Source organism: Geotrypetes seraphini, chromosome 2, assembly GCF_902459505.1.
Source record: "Geotrypetes seraphini chromosome 2, aGeoSer1.1, whole genome shotgun sequence".
In the NCBI taxonomy this organism is placed as follows: domain Eukaryota; kingdom Metazoa; phylum Chordata; class Amphibia; order Gymnophiona; family Dermophiidae; genus Geotrypetes; species Geotrypetes seraphini.
The window spans coordinates 527,192,999-527,213,781 of record NC_047085.1 but is presented as its reverse complement, the minus strand read 5'-3'; the positions used below and the strand labels follow the sequence as shown (position 1 = coordinate 527,213,781).

At 46.9% G+C, this 20,783-nt stretch overlaps 1 protein-coding gene across 6 annotated transcripts in view; it reads left to right on the top strand.

The window, feature by feature from the left end:
* Positions 1-1,048: 1,048 nt before the first annotated feature.
* Positions 1,049-20,783, top strand: part of LOC117354776 — a 209,284-nt gene continuing 189,549 nt past the window's right edge. For 5 of the 6 annotated variants that reach the window (XR_004538249.1, XR_004538248.1, XM_033932741.1 and 2 more), the window contains exons 1-2: positions 1,049-1,119; positions 14,725-14,831. Coding sequence is in view for 4 of the 6 variants with exons in the window: in XM_033932741.1 (XP_033788632.1) it covers positions 1,105-1,119; positions 14,725-14,831 (122 nt within the window). In the remaining 2 variants the exon portion in view is untranslated. Of the gene's footprint in view, positions 1,120-4,642; positions 4,983-14,724; positions 14,832-20,783 lie in introns of those variants that run through there. The other variant, XM_033932740.1, reaches the window with a different exon arrangement.

Here is a 20,783-nt window from a genome sequence, read left to right as displayed (position 1 = left end):
TGTCTGATCATGGCAGAGGAATCCCCATCAGCTGAGATGGTTTCAGGGATTCACCATGCAGGTAGATTCTTCTCTCCCTTCCTCCCTCACAGGTACCGATCCCCTCCAGTACACCTCCAAGCTAGCCATATAAAAAAGAGCCACCAAGCCCTACACCCCTCCCACCAACATTCTCCCCTGACCTCCCTGGACCCCCACTTCTCCCAACATCCCGGAATGACAAATCGTCAGGAGGGCTGCATGCTCAAAATGACGGGTCTTCCCCCTCCCAATCCATCTTGGCATGATTGGTCTGACCCAGTAAGGCTATTCCTATGTTCTTATGAAAGAGACTATGAGTAGGATGCAAAGGAGTGGCAGGATAAGCGTTAATCTTTGAATTGGTAATATTGGACAATCCTACTCAAAGCCTTTATTTTAAGGGTAATTTTCCAAGCAGGATCTTGATAAGCACCGTGGTCATCGCATATTGGGCAGATTTTCCCTGCTGGTGGAGTAGAACGGGTACAAGTGGATCGATTTTGCACTTCTAGGGGACACTCGGTGAAGTTACAGGGAAATACTGGAGGACATTTGTTTTCAGTCAGGGAATAGTTAAGCTCTGGAACGCCGGATAGAAAGGTTTGGACAAGTTCCTGGAGGAAAAGTCCATAGTCTGTTATTGAGAAAGACATGGGGAAGCCACTGCTTGGCCTGGATTGGTAGCATGGAATGTTGCAAGTCCTTAGGACCTGGACGGGCTACTAGACCCAGGTCTTGGTTGGTTCAGTTGCCAAGTTTTCCTCAAGCAAAGGGACTGAGATTCAAAGATCCCAAGAGTGACGCTGCCCCCTAGTGTCCTCTTGGCATATTGCAGAACGGAGGGAAGAGCCACGAAATGCGTCTGTCGCCGGCGTCAGGAAGCTGCGACCACTTTGCTCAGAGCAGAAGCAGCGGCTGAGGCAGGTGAGGGGAAGGGGGCGGAGCGACGTCGGAACGGCTCTCGCGCCACGCTCGCTCTCAACCAATTAAACGAGGCGGAGCTACGCGAAACCTTGATTGACAGCAACGGCGTAGTGGGAGGAGCGGGGCAGCGGCTGCACCGGAAGCGGAAAGACGGGGACGATGGAATCGTGCGGGGTGAGTGGTCGGAACCGAACCTGCGAGAGACCCGGAAGTCCGGCCTTAGAACTCCCGCCAAAAGCCAGTCACGAGCCAACCCAACGCTTCCGTCACGTAACGGTTGACCAACGTTCCCTTGAGGAAGCCCCCGAGAACTCAATAGGAAGCTTTGGCTGGCTCAGACCAGGGTCCATCAGCTCCACGACTTTGAGACCCTGCACGAGGCCATTGTGACGTCACTGCTGAGCTTGGCTCTTAGGCCCTGGTGGAATGAGGCCTTATGACGTCACAATCTCAGCTCTGGGTTTCCCACTGGTCTCAAAGTCCCCCCTTGAGGGCCGCAATCCAGTCGGCTTTTCAGGATTTCCCCCCTGAATATGCATGAGATCTATGTGCATGCACTGATGCTCTTGATGTCACTTGCTCAATGCATATTCAGGGGGGAAATCCTGAAAAGCCGACTGGATTGCCAAGGAGGGACTTTGAGACCCCTGATGTAGACACCTTTTTCTTCAGGAATTCATCCAATCCCTTCTTGAACCCCGATACCGTCCCCTGTCCTATCACCCCCTTCTGGAAGCACATTCTAGGCAGCCACCACCCTTTGGGGGAAGAAGAACTTCCTAGTATTGGTTCTGAATCTGGCCCCTTTTAATTTTTCCAAATACACCACAACTAGCGCACTTCCTCTATCCAATTCTCTGGTCACCCATTCAAAGAAATGGATCAGATTTGTCTGACAAGACCTATCTCTACTGAATCCATGTTGCCTTTGCTCCTGTAATCCACCGGATTCCAGAAACTTCACCATTCTCTGTTTTAAAAGTATTTCCCTGTAACTTTGAGTGTCCCCTAATCTTTCTACTTTTTGATCCACTTCTACTCGTTCTACTCCACTCAGGATTTTGTAGACTTCAGATGTGTTTTTTTCTGAAGATCCCTAATCTAACCATTCTCTGTTTTAAAAGTGTTTCTATTAATTTGCTTACCACAGAAGTCAGATTTACCAGCCTGTAATTCCCTACTTCTTCTTTACTTCCACTTTTATAGGGCGGGACCCCATCCACCCTTCTCCAGTCCTCCGGTACCACTCTGACTCTAAAGATGCATTGAAAAGGTCGGTCAACAGAACCACCAGAACTTCCCTAAGTTTCTTCAGCACCCTCCGATGTACACCGGCCCCATCGCTTTGTGCTGAACTTATCCCCCCTCATATTATGAAGCATTACTTTCCAATTTTTGGCCCGCATATACTCAATTTCATTCAAACTAGTCTCACTACTAGTACTGTACCTAAACAATGGAAGGAAACTACTGTTTTTCCTACAATTCAGTGCAGCTGAGATTTCCAATTATCGCCCTATTTCTAATATCCCTTTTCTGGCCAAACTTACAGAAAATATTGTTTTCACCCAACTTTCCGACTTTATTGAACAGAACTGTCTTTGATTGGGTTGACCACCAACATTATTTACAACCTGGATCATCATAAATCACTGGATTTATCGTCAGCCTTTGATACTATAAAGACCATCAATTGTTAATTCACAGGCTTCAGGATATAGGGATCACTGATCAAGTTTTAGATTGGTTTACATCATACCTTAAAGATCGCTCTTCAAAAGTTCTATTTAATGGTACCTCTTCTAACACTTTCTCTAATGATTTCAGAATCCCTCAAGGTTCCATTCTTTCTCCTATGCTATTCAATATTTTCCTTGCACCTCTTATTACATTAGGACAATCAATTGGATTCTCAATTTTTGCTTACACGGATGATATCCAACTTGTTCGCCCTGTCAATCTTGAAGATTCTACCGATATCTTATCTGTTAATCAGAAATTGGAACAAATCAGTGACCGGCTAAGCTCAAATAGCTCTCAACATTAATAAAACTAAAGTTATGGTCTTTCTGGTTAAGGAAGGCCTTACTCTACCCTGCCCCATAAGTCTAAAACCTGTTTCTATTCAGACGGTCACTTCTATTAAGCTTCTTGGTGTAATCTTAGATAGAAAATTCACATTTCATTACCAAATAAGCTCAGTAGTTAGAAAATGTTTTCACGGTCTCTGAATGATAAGATCTCTTGCCACATTACTAGATCCATCATCATTAAATATTCTCTTTCACTCTTTAGTCATTTCATGCTTGGACTATAGTAATTCATAGAATAAAAGAATTACAAAGAAAGAAAGAAAGAAAACGCCTTCAAATTATCCCAAACACTGCTATAAAAATGATTTCAAAAGCACGTAAATACGATCATGTTACACCCCTTCTGATCAAGGCACACTGGCTCCTCATTGAAATAATGTTACTAACCTTTAAGACAAAAATAACCAGTCAACCAGAAGTCATGAACAGGCTATTAACCCCTCGCCCAACGCATCGCACTTTAGATATCCCTTCACTTAGATAGATTAACACTATGCGTACAGTCCCTACTATCTGGCATTCTGTACCAAACCATATAAGAGAAATTTCCCTCGATAAATTGAAAAGTAGCTTCAAGACCTTTCTTTTTAAAGATGCATATGAGATTTGATAGTCCTTTTAAGTTCTCCAGTTGCCTCGTATTTTAGATTATTTGCCTGTTTTCCCTTTCCTCTTGTTTTTACCCTCTTCCCAGCCTTTCCCATTTAAATTTTGTATTTCTGCCCGGTCACCTTTTGTACCAGTATGTCATTGTTTGTCAATGTATCGGTCTGTTAAGGTTATTTTAATGAAATTTGTTTTTTATATATATTTTTATAATTGCTTGTTTTTTTATAAATACTATGTAAAACTGCTTTGAATTTTTATTAGGCGGTATATCAAATTTTAAATAAACCTGAAACCTAAGCACAGACTGTATGCGTTCTGAGTGGTTTCAGGGCTCGGGCTGCATTTCCCAGCCCCGGTGACTTGGTCCTGTCTTCATCCCTTAGTTTGGTTTTCTGGGTTCTCTTTGGTGTAGCTGGCAGGCTCTTCTGTCCCTCCCTAGACACTGCCGTTGCGTACTAAATCCAGAAGGGACGTAACAGAAAGTAGATTATCGAAGGTGAAAACCAATCGTCTTGTCGGTTCGCAACCTTGGGGTCATCTTTGACTCATCATTCTCCTTTTATCTCATATGCAACAGACTGCCAAAACCAGTCGTTTATTTCTACTACTACTTATTTCTGTAGTGGCTTTTCTTTTAGGACCACACTCTCATTGCTTCTTGCCTAAACTACTGCAACTTCTTTTCACTCCCCTTCAGTCTGTTCAGAATTCTGTTGCATACCTCATATTCTGTTGGTGTCATTATGCTGATTTCATTGGCTCCCTATCCATTTCTATATACAGTTCAAACTCCTCTTACAGACCTACAAGTGTATTCGCTCTGCAGCTAGCTCCTCAGTATCTCTCCCCATGCTCATCAGGTAAGTCTCTGTTATCTGTACCCTTCTCCTCTGCTGCCAACTCTCGACTCTGTCCCTTCTACTTTGCTGCGCCATATGCCTGAAACAAACTGCCTGACTTGGTAGGTCTGGCTCTGTCTCTAGCAATATTCAAATTTGTGCTAAAAGCCCATGTTTTTGAAGCTGCTTTCAAATCCTGACTCCAATCTATTTTTAACGCACCCATACCTGTTTGTCATTTCCTCCTCAATCCCCTATCCCAGTGTTTCGCAATCCGCTTTACGCGTATCCTAGGGCGTATGTGGGCTGATTGTTGGGGGTAAGCGGCCTGGCCGTCCATCCCCACTTGCCACTGCCCGGAATCTTGTGTTCCTGCTCCCCCTCCCCCAACCGTCGCTCCCGTGACTGACAACCTTCTTGGAGCCGTACTCGCTCCTTCAGTCTTCGGCTGTGCTCCTTGCAGTGGGTGGCGCATGCAGCAATTCAGGCGCTGCAGGTAAATGGCTGACTCAGAAGCCTTCTCTCCAACGTCAGAGTTGACCTCCAAGAGGAGGCTTCTGGGTAGAATCAAATAAGAAGCACAGCCAGGGGTGATTATATAAAGAATATATTATAGAAATAGTCTTACAGAAAAGTAATATTTATAAGCATTACAATTAAGCAGAGAGCATTACACTTAAGCAGAGAGCAAGCAGTCTCACTGCCTTACAGAGGTCAGAGGCAGAGAGGGACATAGAAGCTTGCAGTTCTAGGAAGCTTTGTGTTCCATAGATAAAGGGAAGGATAGACAGAGAGAGGGAGAGCCAAGACAGAACCAGAGTGCCGAGCAAAGAGCCAAGAGATAGCTCCATAGAAAAAGAGAGAGGTAACTTGATAGAGCAGAGAGCAGGCTTTTATACCTTGGAATCTTATTCTGAATAGAGAAAATATTGTATCTCCCAGTATCTTTCTGTTTAGAATTTGTAAACTGTTTGAGACAATGGTCAATTTAATTAACAAAGGAGGGTGTAATACCTGCAAGCATGGTGATGGGATTAAGTCTCTGGCTTGATCTGTGCACCATTGTCCTAAGCACCCTCTTAATCAGACATTAACACCTTTTAGCTAGCCATGATTCAATCAGGGCTACTTGAAACTTAAAATATATCAATCAGGGCTACTTAAAACAGTTTCCCTGCACTAAGGGTCTATCTGCCTTCCCATGCCAGGGTCAGATTGATATAATCTCCCAGAGGCCTCTAGGCTGACAGCCACGTGCAGCATGTGGGTAGTGCTGCAGGGGCTGAGGACCGAAGGAGGTGCGAGTGCAATTCAGACAAGTAGGAGGGTCATGATGTTTTGTGACCGTTTGGGGTTCGATAATAATTGACTTAGTACTACTAGAAACAGAGCTTTGTGTTACATTGCAGTTGAAGTGGTTTCCATATTTATATTACATACAAGTACTTCCTCAGTCGTTAATGGACTTTCAATCCAAGTTTTATATCTGGGGCAATGGAGGGTTAAGTGTCTTGACCAAAGTCACAAGGAGCCACAGTGGAAATCAAACCTGGTTCTGCGGTGGTTTAAGTGCCTTTTGTGTTATGGGGCATGGCATGGGTGGATAATTTGGCAAGAAATTCCACAGATTAATTGTTTATTGAGTTGGATATGGTGGTGGAGAGGGATAGATTGAAGGGGATGCAAGGTGGGGGAATATTGGACATAGTGGTGGAGGGAGAGATGTGGAATGGAGCTGGAGAGGGGTGACATTAATGGGCAGTGGTGAAAAATGCTGCATATGATCCGGGGGATGAGAAAGGCAGAAATATTGGACTGGGAGGGGGGCCGGAAAGGAGGAAGGGAGGGGAGATGTCAGACTACTGGAAGGGGGAGGGGATGCTTGTTAGAGAACTTGCCCATCGTGACTAATCGTTTAATTAGCATTAGCTGAGATTGGTTGTTTATAAAAATAAATAGAAGAAATGACATTACAATTAGTACGATTTTTATAGTGGTGGAGTCTGGGGCGGAGTTTGGGTGGGGGTACTTGGTTAGGCTTAGGGGTACACTTGGCTGAGAAATACTGCCCTATGTACGTTATCACTCCCTGAGCAGGTGTACTGATTCACCCTTTTTGTCCTGTTTGTTGGTCATAATTGTAAGCTCTTTCAAGCAGGGACTGTCTCTTGCATACTATGTGCGTATAGTTGTAGTATTGGGAAGGAGATTTTTGAATTGTCCTTCATTTGTGCTGGAAGTAAGAATTTATCCCAGGACAAACAGGCAGCATATTCTCACACATGGGTGACGTCACCGACGGAGCTCCGCAGCGGACAGCCTCGAAAGCAAACTTGCTTGAAGATCTCAAGCTTTCGAGTGCTGCACCGCGCATGCGCGCCTGCCTTCCCGCCCGAACTAGGGGGCGCATCTCCTGTGAGGATCCTCAGTTAATCGTTTTCCGTGGAGCTGAGAAGACTTGTTCTCCTGGCTCTGCAGCATTTGCCTTCTCTTCACCGCGGCTGAAGTTTGCTTTTGGTCGCTGTGCTAGGTGTTTTTTTCATTTTTTTCTTTCTTTGTGTAAAAAAAAACAACAAAAAAACCCAATTTGATTTTCTTTTTTCTTCGACCAAGTATGAGGGCTTAAGCCTAGGCCCTATCCTCTTTTTTTACGGTACGGACTTTGTATTTTCTATGTCCCAGCCTTTGACCGGGTTTAAACGTTGCTACCAGTGCGGCAGGACGATCTCTATCACCGACCCTCATAGTCGGTGTATGGTCTGTTTGGGTGACAGTCATTGTCCCGAGGATTGTGTTCGCTGTCTAACCCTTCAGCCTCATGCTTTTCGCCGCCGCTGTGACAGGTTTCTTCAGCTTTTCACCGGTATGGAATCTGACAAGCCTTCGGCCTCGGCAGTCTCGACGCCTTCAGCTTCCAAACCCTCGACGTCGGGGGTATCCTCGGGAGTCAAGACCTCGCCCTCGACACCCGTCCCGGCTTCGGCCTCGAAGTCCTCCGGGTCTTCGGCCTCGAAGGCTGCACTGGGGGGGGGGGGGGGGGTAAGTCTACTGCTTCTTTTTCAGGTGCCATTCCCAAGCAGCCTCCAGGGTCTCCCCCTCTTCAACCTGGGGTCCTGAGTGTCGCTCCTTCTTCAAGGCCTCCGGCTAAACGTGCCTCCAAGTCATGGGAATACTCACATTTGAGGTCGGCCTCCTTGGAGCGCACGGCGGCACCTACGAGGCAAAACCCCTTGGTCTCGGTGCCCAAGTTTGAGGATATGTTGAAGTCCATCCTCACTACACAAATTTCTTCTATTGTGGCTCAGTTGCTTCCATCCTCAGCTTTGCCTCGGATAAACCAGCTTGAGCAGCAGTCTGAGACTTCGGTGGAGCCCCCTCGAGGCAGGTCTCGTAAACGGCTCTCTTCTTCGGATTCCTCTCCGGATCCTTCCTCGAAGTCTCTGTTGCCTCGTCCTAAGCATCGCTCGAGGCCGTCGAAAAACTTATCCTCTAGACTGCTGAAGTATTCAGAGATTTCTTCGAAGCCATCACACCGCTCTAGTGCTCGGCGTGCTTCCTCTCCTCCATTGTCGAGGCACTCGAGGTCATGCTGATGATTTATTGCCTTACCCAGGACTGACCAACACATACCTTTAACAAAGGACTTCTTCCATCTACCACGGCTGACAAGAAAAGTTTCCATTTCACCTAATTTGTGCAAGAGGCCTGATTAAGGGTGAGAATACGGAATTTACTGTCTAATTAGCTTGGGAATTAGATAAGGATCCAATTGTGATAAAGGACAAGGTTCGTAAAGCTCCATTGGTGATAATATAATCATTTGCTAATCAGGGATTATTATTATAAGGAATTGTTTAGTGTGTGTGTAACAAGTAGATTGTCTAACAATTAGATTGTGATAATTATGTACTGAGTTTCATTTGTGTAATCAGATATTTTTAAATATTGCAGCTGGCTTGTGAATTATATTTTTCTATTTTCATAATAAAGATATTTCTCATTAGCCTGGGTTTTGTGTCGTATAAATAGACCAAGATATTTGAACTTGGATCAGAGTTTATGGTTTTCCCTAGACAAGCTTAACAGAGACGTAACGTGTTTATGAAACTGCTGAGTGTACCATAAATCTTCTTACAGGACTCCGCCTTCGAGGCCTGTGTTACGAGACTTCTCTCCTCTGGCGTCGACACATTCTATGCCTCGAACTCCGAGGACGTCACCGTCGAGGAGTTTGAAGAGAAAACATTCTTTTACTCCACCACAGACAGGCAGTGGGGTTTCTTCTGTCACTGTGCATGTGGAGTCGGAGCCTGTGTCGCAGTACTCCCGGGAGGCTTCCCCGTCCTATTCAGTGGCTCCTCGGTCACGATCTGCTTCTCCGGATGAGCCTTCGACTTCGAAATCCTCTTCCTTTGCCAAGTTTGTGTTTGATATGGGGCAGGCTCTTCATTTGGATTTGCACTCGGATTCCAAATACACCCCGGAATACTTGGCGGACATGGAGTTATCACATCCTCCTAAGGAAACTCTGTGCTTACCCATGACACCGGTCCTCAAGCAGACTTTTATGAGGAATATGGAGACTCCTTATTCTGTTACAGCCATTCCTTCTAAGTTAGAGTCACGCTATCGCACTGTTCCCTGTAAGGGCTTCGAAAAATCTCAGCTGTCCCACCAGTCCTTGGTGGTTGAGTCCTCCCTAAAGAAAGCTCAACCATCTAAGATATCTGCTACTGTGCCTCCCGGCCGGGTGGGTCGCACCATGGATGTTTGGTCGTAGATTATACCAAAATTCCATGATGGCTAACAGGATCTTAAACAATAACTATGTTTTTACATCCTACTTCAATCATTTCTTGAAGCTGTTGCCATCTTTCTATCCAGATTTGTCCAAATCCCGTCTGCTGGAGTTTAAGCAAATTGTTCAAACACTTTCCCAGTTGCGGCTTTTCATGTTGCAGGCATCTTATGATGCGTTTGAGCTTTCTTCCAGGGTATCGGCTTTTGCGGTGGCCATGCGTCGTCTAGCCTGGCTCAGGATAGTCGATATGGACCCTAACTTACAGGATCGTCTGGCTTTTCGACGATTCGATTGAGGCGGCCACGAAGAGGCTCTCTGAACACGCGCTCTTTTGCTTCTCTGCTTTGGTCAAAGCCAAAACCTTCTACGACTCGAGCTTACAAACCACCTGCTCGTCGCTACCCTATGAAGACCACTCCGGCTTTCTCTCATCCTCCTCCTTGGCGTCCTCAGCAACAACGCCCTCAGAAGCCTCAGACGCCTGCTCCTGCGAAACCGGCTCCGTCTTTTTGACGGTCCAGCCTTGAGCATTCCAACCTTCTTGCATCCAAACTCTTCCCTGCCCATTGGAGGTCGTCTTTCCCTTTTTTCTTCCAGTTGGGAAAACATTACATCGGACCTCTGGGTTCTGACCATCATCCGCGAGGGATATTCTCTGCGCCTGATTCAGGTGCCCCCAGATCACCCTCCAAGAAAGTGTCATTCCAGTTCCTCGCAACTCCCCCTTCTTCTTCAGGAGGCTCGGGTGCTTCTTCATCTTCGAGTGGTGGAGGAGATTCCTCCTTCCCAGCACAATCTGGGGTTCTACTCCAGATACTTCCTGGTGCCCAAGAAGACTGGGGATTTGCGACCCATTCTGGATCTTCGAGCCCTCAACAAATTTCTAGTCAAAGAGAAGTTTTGCATGCTCTCGTTACCAACCTTGTACTCCCTCATGGATTGGGGGGATTGGATTTGTCTCTCTGGATCTCAAAGAGGCTTATACTCATATCCCTGTTCATCCAAACTTTCACAAATATCTCAGATTCAAGGTTGGGAATCTCCATCTCCAATACAGGGTTCTTCCCTTCGGCCTGGCAGCCTCCCCCAGAGTGTTCACCAAGTGTTTGGTTGTCGTGGCTGCGGCTCTGCGCTCTCGAGGTCTTCAGATGTTCCCCTACCTCGACGATTGGCTTATCAAGGCCCCTTCTCTTCCAGATGTTATTGCAGCGACCCATCAGACTATTACATTTCTTCAAAGTCTGGGATTCCATATCAACTTTCCCAAATCTCAATTGGTTCCAGCCCAGTCTCTCCAATTTATTGGCACAACTCTGGATTCTGTCAACATGAGGGCTTTCCTTCCATTGAATCGTCAAGAGACCCTCTTTCGACTCTGCCGACAGGTGTCTTCTCTTCCGACCATCTCGGCACGTCAGATGATGGTTCTGCTCGGTCACATGGCTTCTACGGTTCATGTGACCCCCCTGGCCAGACTAGAGAGTTGCGCGGGGACAGAAATCCCACCCGTCCCCGCCAAAGTCCCACCCGTCCCCACCCGTCCCCGTGAGGACTCCCACCCGTCCCCGCGAGGAATCCCTCCGTCCCCACCCGTCCCCGCGAGGAATCCCCTCCGTCCCCGCCCGTCCCCGTGAGGAATCCCCTACGTCCCCACCTGTCCCTATAAACTACAGAAATAGTTATTTCATTTAATTATGCTACTGAATTAAAGGCTCTGGTAGAAACCCATTTAAAAATAAGCAAAAAGACTTTATTAATTTGGAAATATTAATTGGGAAGAATACATACTTTGTAAACGGGTTTCTACCAGAGCCTCTAATGTTTATAAATTTTTATCAACACAACTAATATACTACTTTATCCTTAAGCAAAAAAAAAAAAAATAATAATTTTTTTCCTACCTTTATTGCCTGGTTTCTGCTTTCTTCATGTTCTCATTCAATTCCTTCCATCCACTGCCTCTCTTCTCTCTGTGTCTTCCATTTGCTCTGTTACTGTGCCTCTCCCTTTCTCCCCCCTCCCAAATTGGTCTGGCACCCATCTTTTTCCCTCCGCTCCCCCCATAGTCTGGCACCTCTGTCTTCTTCCCTGCCAGCGTCTTCTTCCCATTCCCTCTTCCCCATTTCCTTTCAGTGTCCTTCTCCCCCACCATCTTCCCCATGTCCTGTCAGGCAGCATCCTTCTCCCCTCTCTGCCTTCCCCATGTCCTTTCAGTGGCATTCTCCACCCCTTTGTCTTCCCCAGTGCTTTCAGGGTCCTTCCCCCCCCTTTCTCCCGTTTACCCCATGTCCTTTCAGCGTTCTTTTCCACCCCTTTGTCTTCCCCAGTACTTTCAGCGGCCTTCTCCCCCCTTAAGCGTCTTTTCTTCTCCACTCCACCTTTCCTCCCTCCCTGCCTCCACCTTTGTGGCGCTTTTGCACCCGACCGACAACAGAACAGGCCCGGTCGGACAAATCTCCCTGTCCTGTAGCCGCGAATCTAAATTACCTTCTTACAGCAGCTGGAGTAGTGAAGCTGCTGTAAGAGGTAATTTAGATTCGCGGCTACAGGGCAGGGAGATTTGTCGGCCGGGCCTGTTGTCGGTTGATCGGGGGACCTGACCGGCTGTGCACATTCTCCGGGGCGGACCGCCCCCTCCCCCCTCTTTCGTACGCCATTGCCTTCTTCCTACCTGCCCTGCCGCACGCAGCCGACCGGAAGTCTTCCTGATGTCAGCGCTGACGTCGGAGGAAGGGAGGGCTTTGCTTAAGCCCTCCCTCCGACGTCAGCGCTGACATCGGGAAGATTTCCGGTCGGATGTGTGCTGCGACAGGGCAGGTAAGGAGAAGGAGACTACCCTCGCGGCTCGACCAACCCCGCTGTGATCCAACCCCGCAGGAACCCCGCGACCCTCGGAGGCGTCCCCACGGGATCCCCGAGACCCTAGGGGGCGTCCCCACGGGATCCCCGTGACCCAAAGGGGGAATCCGCGGGATCCCCGCAGGTCCCGCGGGATTCCCGTCATCCCCGTTCCCGTGCAGCTCTCTAGGCCAGACTTCACCTTTGCATACCTCAGTGGACCCTGGCATCTCAATGGCAACAAGCTCTGGACCTGCCTTCTCGCCGAATATCGGTGACTCCTTTATTGAAGAATTCTCTCCGCTGGTGGATGCTCTCTTCCAATCTTTCCAGAGGTTTGCGGTTTCACGGTGTTCCTCATCAGAAAGTGCTCACGACCGATTCATCCACCTACGCGTGGGGAGCCCACGTCGATGGTCTCCATACGCAAGGGTTGTGGACTTCTGACGACCGACGGTGTCATATCAATCTGTTGGAACTCAGAGTGATTTTCCTTGCTCTCCAAGCTTTTCATCATCTTCTTCACGACCAGGTAGGACTGGTTCGAACAGACAATCAAGTGGCCATGTATTATGTCAACAAACAGGGAGGGACGGGGTCTCATTCCCTTTGTCAAGAAGCTCTCCTGTTGTGGCAGTGGGCGATTTCTCACACCATCTTTCTCAAAGCTGTCTACATTCAGGGTCAACAGAACTATCTAGCAGACAAATTGAGTCATCTACTGCAACCTCACGAATGGATGCTCAATTCCCCCATGCTTCGTCAGGTGTTTGCTCGGTGGGGGATCCCTCAGATAGACCTTTTTGCGTCGCCCAGCAACTTCAAACTGCCTCTGTTTTGCTTCCGCATTTTCTCGCCTCACTGTCTTGAGGCGGATGCTTTTCTTCTGGACTGGAGGAATCAGTTTCTTTATGCCTTCCCTCCATTTCCTCTAATTCTCAAGACTCTTGTCAAGCTGAAGTCGGACCATGCCACCATGATTCTGATAGCTCCTCGGTGGCCCAGACAACCGTGGTACTCCCTTCTACTTCAACTCAGTATCAGGGAGCCTCTACTTCTGCCAGTTTTTCCTTCTCTGCTCATTCAGAGTCAAGGGTCTTTGCTTCATCCCAATCTGCAGTCTCTACACTTGACAGCTTGGTACCTTTCTGGTACCTTTCTCAATTTTCTCAGTCTGTTCAAGATGTCTTCCTTGCTTCCAGGAAGCCGTCCACTCGTCAATGTTATGGCCAAAAGTGGACTAGATTCTCTGCTAGGTGTTCCAGCCGTCAGCTTCATCCGATGTCTTCCTCCTTAGCTTCAGGTCTGAACTATTTGCTTCACTTATCCCAATCGGGCCTCCAATCTACATCTATTCGAGTCCATCTCAGTGCTATTGCTGATTTTCATCAGCCTGTGGATGGGAAACCTCTCTCTGCACACCCCATGGTTTCCCGCTTTATGAAAGGGCTTTTTAATCTTCATCCACCTCTTAAACTGCCGCCTGTGGTTTGGGATCTTAATGTTGTTCTGGCTCAACTGATGAAACCTCCATTTGAACCTATTGACAAGGCTCACCTCAAGTACCTCACTTGGAAAGCTGTTTTCTTGATTGCCCTCACTTTGGTTCGCCGAGTCAGTGAGTTGCAAGCATTGGTTGCGGACCCACCTTTCACGGTCTTTCACCATGATAAGGTAGTCCTTCGTACACATCCTAAATTCTTGCCTAAAGTTGTTTCTGAATTTCACATCAACCAATCTATTGTTCTGCCAGTCTTTTTTCCAAGGCCGCATTCTCATTCTGGAGAGGCAGCCCTTCATACTTTGGATTGCAAACGTGCCTTGGCTTTCTACCTCCAACGCACTCAACCTCACAGAACATCTCCTCAACTCTTCATCTCTTTTGATCCGAATAGGTTGGGACATCCTATCTCGAAGCGTACCATCTCCAACTGGATGGCTGCTTGCATCTCTTTCTGCAATGCTCAGGCTGGTCTTCCTCTACAAGGTTGAGTGACGGGCCACAAAGTTCGAGCTATGGCGGCATCTGTAGCTTTCCTCAGATCAACTCCTATTGAGGAAATCTGCAAGGCTGCCACTTGGTCCTCGGTTCATACTTTCACCTCTCATTACTGTCTGGATACTTTCTCCAGGAGGGATGGCCATTTTGGCCAATCTGGTTTGCAAAATCTTTTTTCTTAACTTGCCAACTTCCCTCCATCCCTTTTTGCTTAGCTTGGAGGTCACCCATGTGTGAGAATATGCTGCCTGCTTGTCCTGGAATAAAGCACAGTTGCTTACCGTAACAGTTGTTATCCAGGGACAGCAGGCAGATATTCTCACAACCCTCCCACCTCCCCTAGTTGGCTTCTTGGCTAGGTATCTGAACTGAGGATCCTCACAGGAGATGCGCCCCCTAATTCGGGCGGGAAGGCACGCGCGCATGCGCAATGCAGCACTCGAAAGATCGAGATCTTCAAGCAAGTTTGCTTTCGAGGCTGTCCGCTGCGGGGCTCTTTCGGTGATGTCACCCATATGTGAGAATATCTACCTGCTGTCCCCGGATAACAACTGTTACGGTAAGTAACTGTGCTTTCTGTCCCTCTGAATTATTTTATAGACAATTGGAGATCTCTTCCTCACTCTGTACGAAATGGGCTTTAATGAAAGGCAGGTGCAGGCTGCCGTCCAGGCAGGGTTCCTCAGTGTCCAGGAGGCCACAGAATGGTGAGTAGATTTTACCTCTCAGACTTCTTCTTGCTGAAATATAGGGAGGATGAGTCGCACGTTGATTAGGAGATGGGGAGAGAGAATGAACCATGGTTTGCCAAGTCCCAACTTTGTGAGTGCGGGCAAGTGATATGTCCTTTATTAGTAGCATGGTGGGATGACAGAGAGAGGTTGGGTTCTATGGTTAAAATCAAAGCGGTTTACATATTTATTTTTCAAAATGCACCGTATTTGCCGGCGTATAGGACACACTTTTTCCCCCTCAAATACGCTTAAAATATGTTGTGTGTCTTATGCGCTGATAATCAAAATTATGAGCCAAAATTTCTGGTTTATATTAATATACCGTAGTTAATGTAGCCTCCACTGGGCAGCCAGGCTCTGCACCCCGCCGTCCTACCTCCTCTGCTGCTGGAATCTCTGGTGGTCCAGAGGTGCAGCGTGCAGGAGCAAGCTTTCCGTGCTCCTGCCCTGCTGCTAGGTCGGTTTGTCGCTGCTGTGGCCACCCCCAGTTCTGGCTGAGCGGTACCAAGCAGGGGCATGCTTTGGCACTAAAGTGAGAATTTGCGGAAGCCGCTCAGCGCCAAGCAGCAGCGCTGAAGCACACCCCTGCTCAGTACAGAACTCGGGGCAGCCACGGCAGCAACCGACCGACCAGGTTAGCAGAGGAGGTAGGACAGACAGGGCAGGGAGAGGGGACAGGGTGGAAAGCCTGGGAGGGAAGGGCGTGTGAGCAGAGTCTGACAGGGGAGGGGGCACTGTACACGTGCATCAGTATTTATTTTCTCAAAAATGTATATAAAAAGAGGGGTGCATCTTATGCGGCTGTGTCCTATATGCCGGTAAATACGGTATATACCGCCTAAAGTCTAGGCAGTTTACAAAACATGGAAAGTAACAATACAATACAACATATACTCAGACTCTCCTACATCCTCCACTACAAACATATTCATTTACATAAATGCATTGTCCTATAACTAAATCTTCATGAGTTTTGAAAAGTATCACAGAAATACATTGACAAATAACTCTTCAAAAGTTTCTTCAAAAGTATCCCTAGGTTGACATAATTATAACTGACCTGTCAATGAGTTCCAAAATGTCACCCTACGACTGAAAACATCGAATTCACAACCCTGGTATGTATCACATTTCTCTCTTTCATCAATGACAATCTCATATCCTGTACAGATCTTAATTCCCTTCTTGGACAGTGCAACTCCAATAAATCTCAAAAACATCCAGGGTCTGTATGATATAAAACCCGATGTAGAATCAAGAGCACTTTTTATCCCAGGACAAGCAGGCAGGTATTCTCACATATGGGTGACGTCATCGAAGGAGCCCGGATGCGGACGCCTCACAAGCAGACTTGCTTGAAGAAACTCGAATTTCGAGTCGCCCGCACCGCGCATGCGCGAGTGCCTTCCCGCCCAGCGCAGGACGCGTCTCCTCAGTTCTCAGTTTTCCGCGGAGCCGAGAAGTCTGTCTTTGACTCTCTGCATTTAACTTCGTTCCTTTGTGCCTTCTCTCGACCGCTGTTTGTGGTTTTTTCCTCACGAATCGCTGTTTTTAGTTTATTTCTTTTATTTTAGTTAAAAAAAAAAAATTTTTTTTTTTCTTCTTCTGTTCGTTTTCCGGGACAGGCCCAGTGTTCTCCCCAGAAATTTTTTCTAGCCGGGTGGCACGAAAAAATAGCCGGGTGGGACGGGACAGGGAAAGATGTTGGTGCAAATTTGATGCTATGCAAATTAACCCTCCCTGCTTACAGTGAAGGAGTAGGGTAGGGGTGTCCAACCTTTTGGCTTCCCTGGGCCACATTGGACAAAAAAATTTTCTGGGGCCGCACAAACACCAACACTAGCTGATGAGCAAAAAAAAAGGCTGAGCAGGTCCCAAATTTGCAATCACTAATATAGAAGATGTACATATCTAATAATAAAGCTTCATTAAAGGGACACTGTGGAGAGGAACCCAAAAAAGCAGTAATTCTTACCCTGACTGAGTGATCCTCCACGTACACCGCTGACAGTGGGAGCAGCCACAGGCTTCCGCATCCCCACTCTGATGAGCAGGGATGTGCGTTCCTGGTTCTCCCATTCATTTCTATTACAGCTATGGTGAGCCTCTTCAGAGGTGAGCCTCATCAGAGCTGGGATACTGAATCAGCTGTCAGCAGCGCACGTGGAGGATCGTTTAATCAGGGTAAATATTACTGCTTTTTTGGGCCTCCTCCCTGCCCCCTCCTTGGTTTTCATGTATGCATGAAAGCAGGGGCAGCTTGAGGATATTGCCTTTGGCTGCAAAGCTTGGAGATTTTGAGTTGCCAGATTGGAGGAAGATGTCTTCAGTTGGCAGGGCTTGGGAATCTCCACTAGCTCAAGTATTTATAAATTGCACTCAGGCAGGGAGAAACTTTGGTGCCCCTCCACTAATTTTGGGCTCCAGTCCCTCCCCCAAATCAGCTGTATATGACTACGCCACTGAATACAAAAATAATTGTGATCCACATATCCCAAAGCTAACATATTCCAGTTAATAAATTCATAATAAAACAATTTTTTCTACCTTATTGTCTGGATGTTTTGTTTTTCCATTATCTTGGTCCCAGTTTCTCTTTCTGCTTTTTGTCGATCTTCTACCAATTCTCTTTCCAATGTCTGCTGTCCAGTTTTTCTCCTCTTCTCAATATTGTTCCATTCTTTCCTTATGCCTGTCTCCAACGTATTGATTTTTCCCTTTCAGCCTTCTTAACTTTTTCTCTTTTTTGCCTCTGTCCACTCAAATCTTGCCTTCTTTCTCACCCTTCTTCTTTATAAATGTTCAGCTACCTCTCAATTCTGCTTTATAAATGTTCAGCTACCTCTCAGTCCCTAGCTCTCCCATTTCCCATCTCACTCCTTTCCCAGCCTCCTATTTCCTTCTATCTACTCCCCATTACCACATTTCTACCACTGTACTCACTGCTCTCTCACTCATCTTGTCATTTCCCTTTTGACCTCATCCATATGGCTCACCACTTTCAGAATCCCCCTCCCTCTCTCAGCGACAACTTGTGGTAGCAGGAGGATATTAACATCCATGAAGGGAGTACGACTCAAACAAATGGTACTAGAGCCCACTAGGGCCCAGGCCATCCTGGACCTGGTACTTACGAACGTGGAAAGCGTCTCGGAGGTCTCAGTGGGAGAAACGCTAGCCACCAGTGATCATAACATGGTATGGTTCAACCTTAAGCAGGGTTTCCCTAGATCACAAACAAAAACGAGGGTACTCCGGGGCACTGACTTCACACGCATGGGAAATTTCGTCCATCAGACGCTGCAGGTTCAAGAAGTAACTGATAATGTGGAAGCTATGTGGTCAACCCTGAAATCGACCCTACATGAGGCAACTATCCGCTACATAAAATTGGTAAATAAACAACAAAGAAAAAAGAAACCCCAATGGTTCACTGATGAGGTCTCGTACCTAGTCAAGGAAAAGAAAAGAGCATTTCTTTAATTCAAACGCACCGGGGAAAAAGAAGCTAACATTGAATACAGGATAAGGTCTGCTGCTGTCAAAACAGCAGTCAAGGAGGCCAAACTTCGAGTGGAAGAAACTCTAGCAAAGAACATTAAGAAAGGGGACAAATCCTTCTTCAGGTATATTAGTGACAGGAAAAAGAACACAAACGGGATAGTACGCCTTAGAACATCAGACGGGAATTATGTGGAAACAGATTCCAATAAAGCCAAACTACTGAATGATTACTTCTGCTCAGTCTTTACCTGCGAGGCACCAGGGCACGGGCCACAGCTGGAAGCAAAGCCAAGCAAAGAAGACCCATTTCAGAATTTTGAGTTCACACCAGCGGATGTTTACAGCGAACTGTCAAGACTCAAGGTGAGCAAAGCCATGGGACCGGACAGATTGCACCCAAGAGTGCCCAGAGTGTTGTGCGATGTCCTGGCAGAACCGTTAGCTGTGCTCTTCAATCTCTCCCTAAATACGGGGAGAGTCCCCCTGGACTGGAAAACAGCTAACGTCGTTCCTCTGCACAAAAAGGGTTGCAGAGCAGAGGCTGCGAATTACAGACCAGTGAGTCTCACATCAATAGTGTGTAAACTCATGGAAACACTACTTAAAGGTAAATTAGACACGATCTTGGATGAGGGGAATCTAAGGGATCCCAGTCAACATGGATTCACTAAGGGTAGGTCATGCCAATCCAACCTTATCAGCTTCTTTGATTGGGTAACATGAAAGCTAGACTCGGGAGAGTCTCTGGACATAGTGTACTTGGATTTCAGTAAGGCTTTTGACAACGTCCCACACCGTAGACTATTAAGCAAGATGAAATCTTTCCAGAGGCTTGCTTTTTCAAACGCCCCCTCATCAGACGGTCCTCACGACAGTCTCTTCAACCTATGCTTGGGGCGCTAATCTCAATGGTCTCCTTACTCAAGACCACTGGACCAGTATGGATCGTCAATGTCACATAAATCTGTTGAAACTCAGAGTGATTTTCAAGGCTCTCAACGCTTTTCAACATCTTCTTCGCGACCAGGTAGTCCTCATACGGATGGACAACCAAGTCGCCATGTATTATATCAACAAACAAAGAGAAACGAGATCTGCCTCCCTTTGTCAAGAAGCTCTGAAGGTTTGGGACTGGGCAATCCGCCAGAACACCTTCCTCAAAGCTGTCTATATTCAAGGGGCGAAGAATTGCTTGGCGGACAACTTGAGTCGTGTTCTGCAACCTCACGAATGGACTCTCCATTCCTCGCCTCTTCATTACATTTTTTCACAGTGGGGAACCCCTCAGATAGACCTCTTTGCGGCTCTCCACAACTTCAAACTGCCTCAGTTCTGCTCCAGGATATACTCTCCTCACCGCCTCGAGGCAGATGTTTTTCTTCTGGAATGGACAAATCTCTTCCTCTATGCATTCCCTCCATTTCCTCTCATTCTCAAGACTCTGGTCAAACTGATGCCACCATGATTCTAATCGCTCCTCGGTGGCCAAGACAACCTTGGTACTCCCTTCTACTTCAACTCATCACCAGGGAGCCATACCTTCTACCAGTTTTTCCTTCTCTGCTTACACAGAGTCAAGGATCTCTGCTTCATCCCAACCTGCAGTCTCTACACCTGACAGCTTGGTACCTTTCAACGTAGCTCCTCTTCAGTATTCTCAATCTGTGAGAGATGTTTTAGAAGCTTCTAGGAAGCCTACCACTAGACAGTGCTATCACCAAAAGTGGACTAGATTTTCTATGTGATGTTTTTCTCATCATAAGGAGCCTCAGCATTCCTCCTTATCTTCTGTTTTGGACTACCTTTTGCACTTATCCAATTCTGGCCTCAAGTCTACATCTATCCGAGTCCATTCAGTGCAATTGCGGCTTTCCATCAGCCTATTGAAGCAAACCCCTCTCTGCTCATCCAGTGATTTCCAAATTCATGAAAGGACTCTTCAATGTTAAACCTCCTCTCAAACCGCCTCCTGTGGTTTGGGACCTCAATGTTGTCCTTACTCAACTCATGAAGCCTTCATTTGAACCAATTGATAAGGCTCATCTGAAGTATCTCACTTGCAAGCTTTAGTTACTGACCCACCATTCACTGTGTTCCATCATGACAAGGTGGTTCTTCGTACTCATCCTAAATTCCTACCTAAAGTAGTCTCGGAATTTCATCTCAACCAATCCATCTTACTTCCAGTGTTTTTTCCAAAGCCTCATTCTCATCCTGGAGAATCAGCTCTTCATACTTGTACTGTAAACGTGCTTTGGCCTTCTACTTGGAACGCACCAAACCACACAGAACTGCTCCTCAACTTTTTGTTTTTTTCGATCCAAATAAGTTGGGCCATCCTATTTCTAAGCGTACCATCTCCAACTGGATGGCGGCTTGTATCTCTTTCTGCTATGCCCAGGCTGGATTACCCCTTTCTCT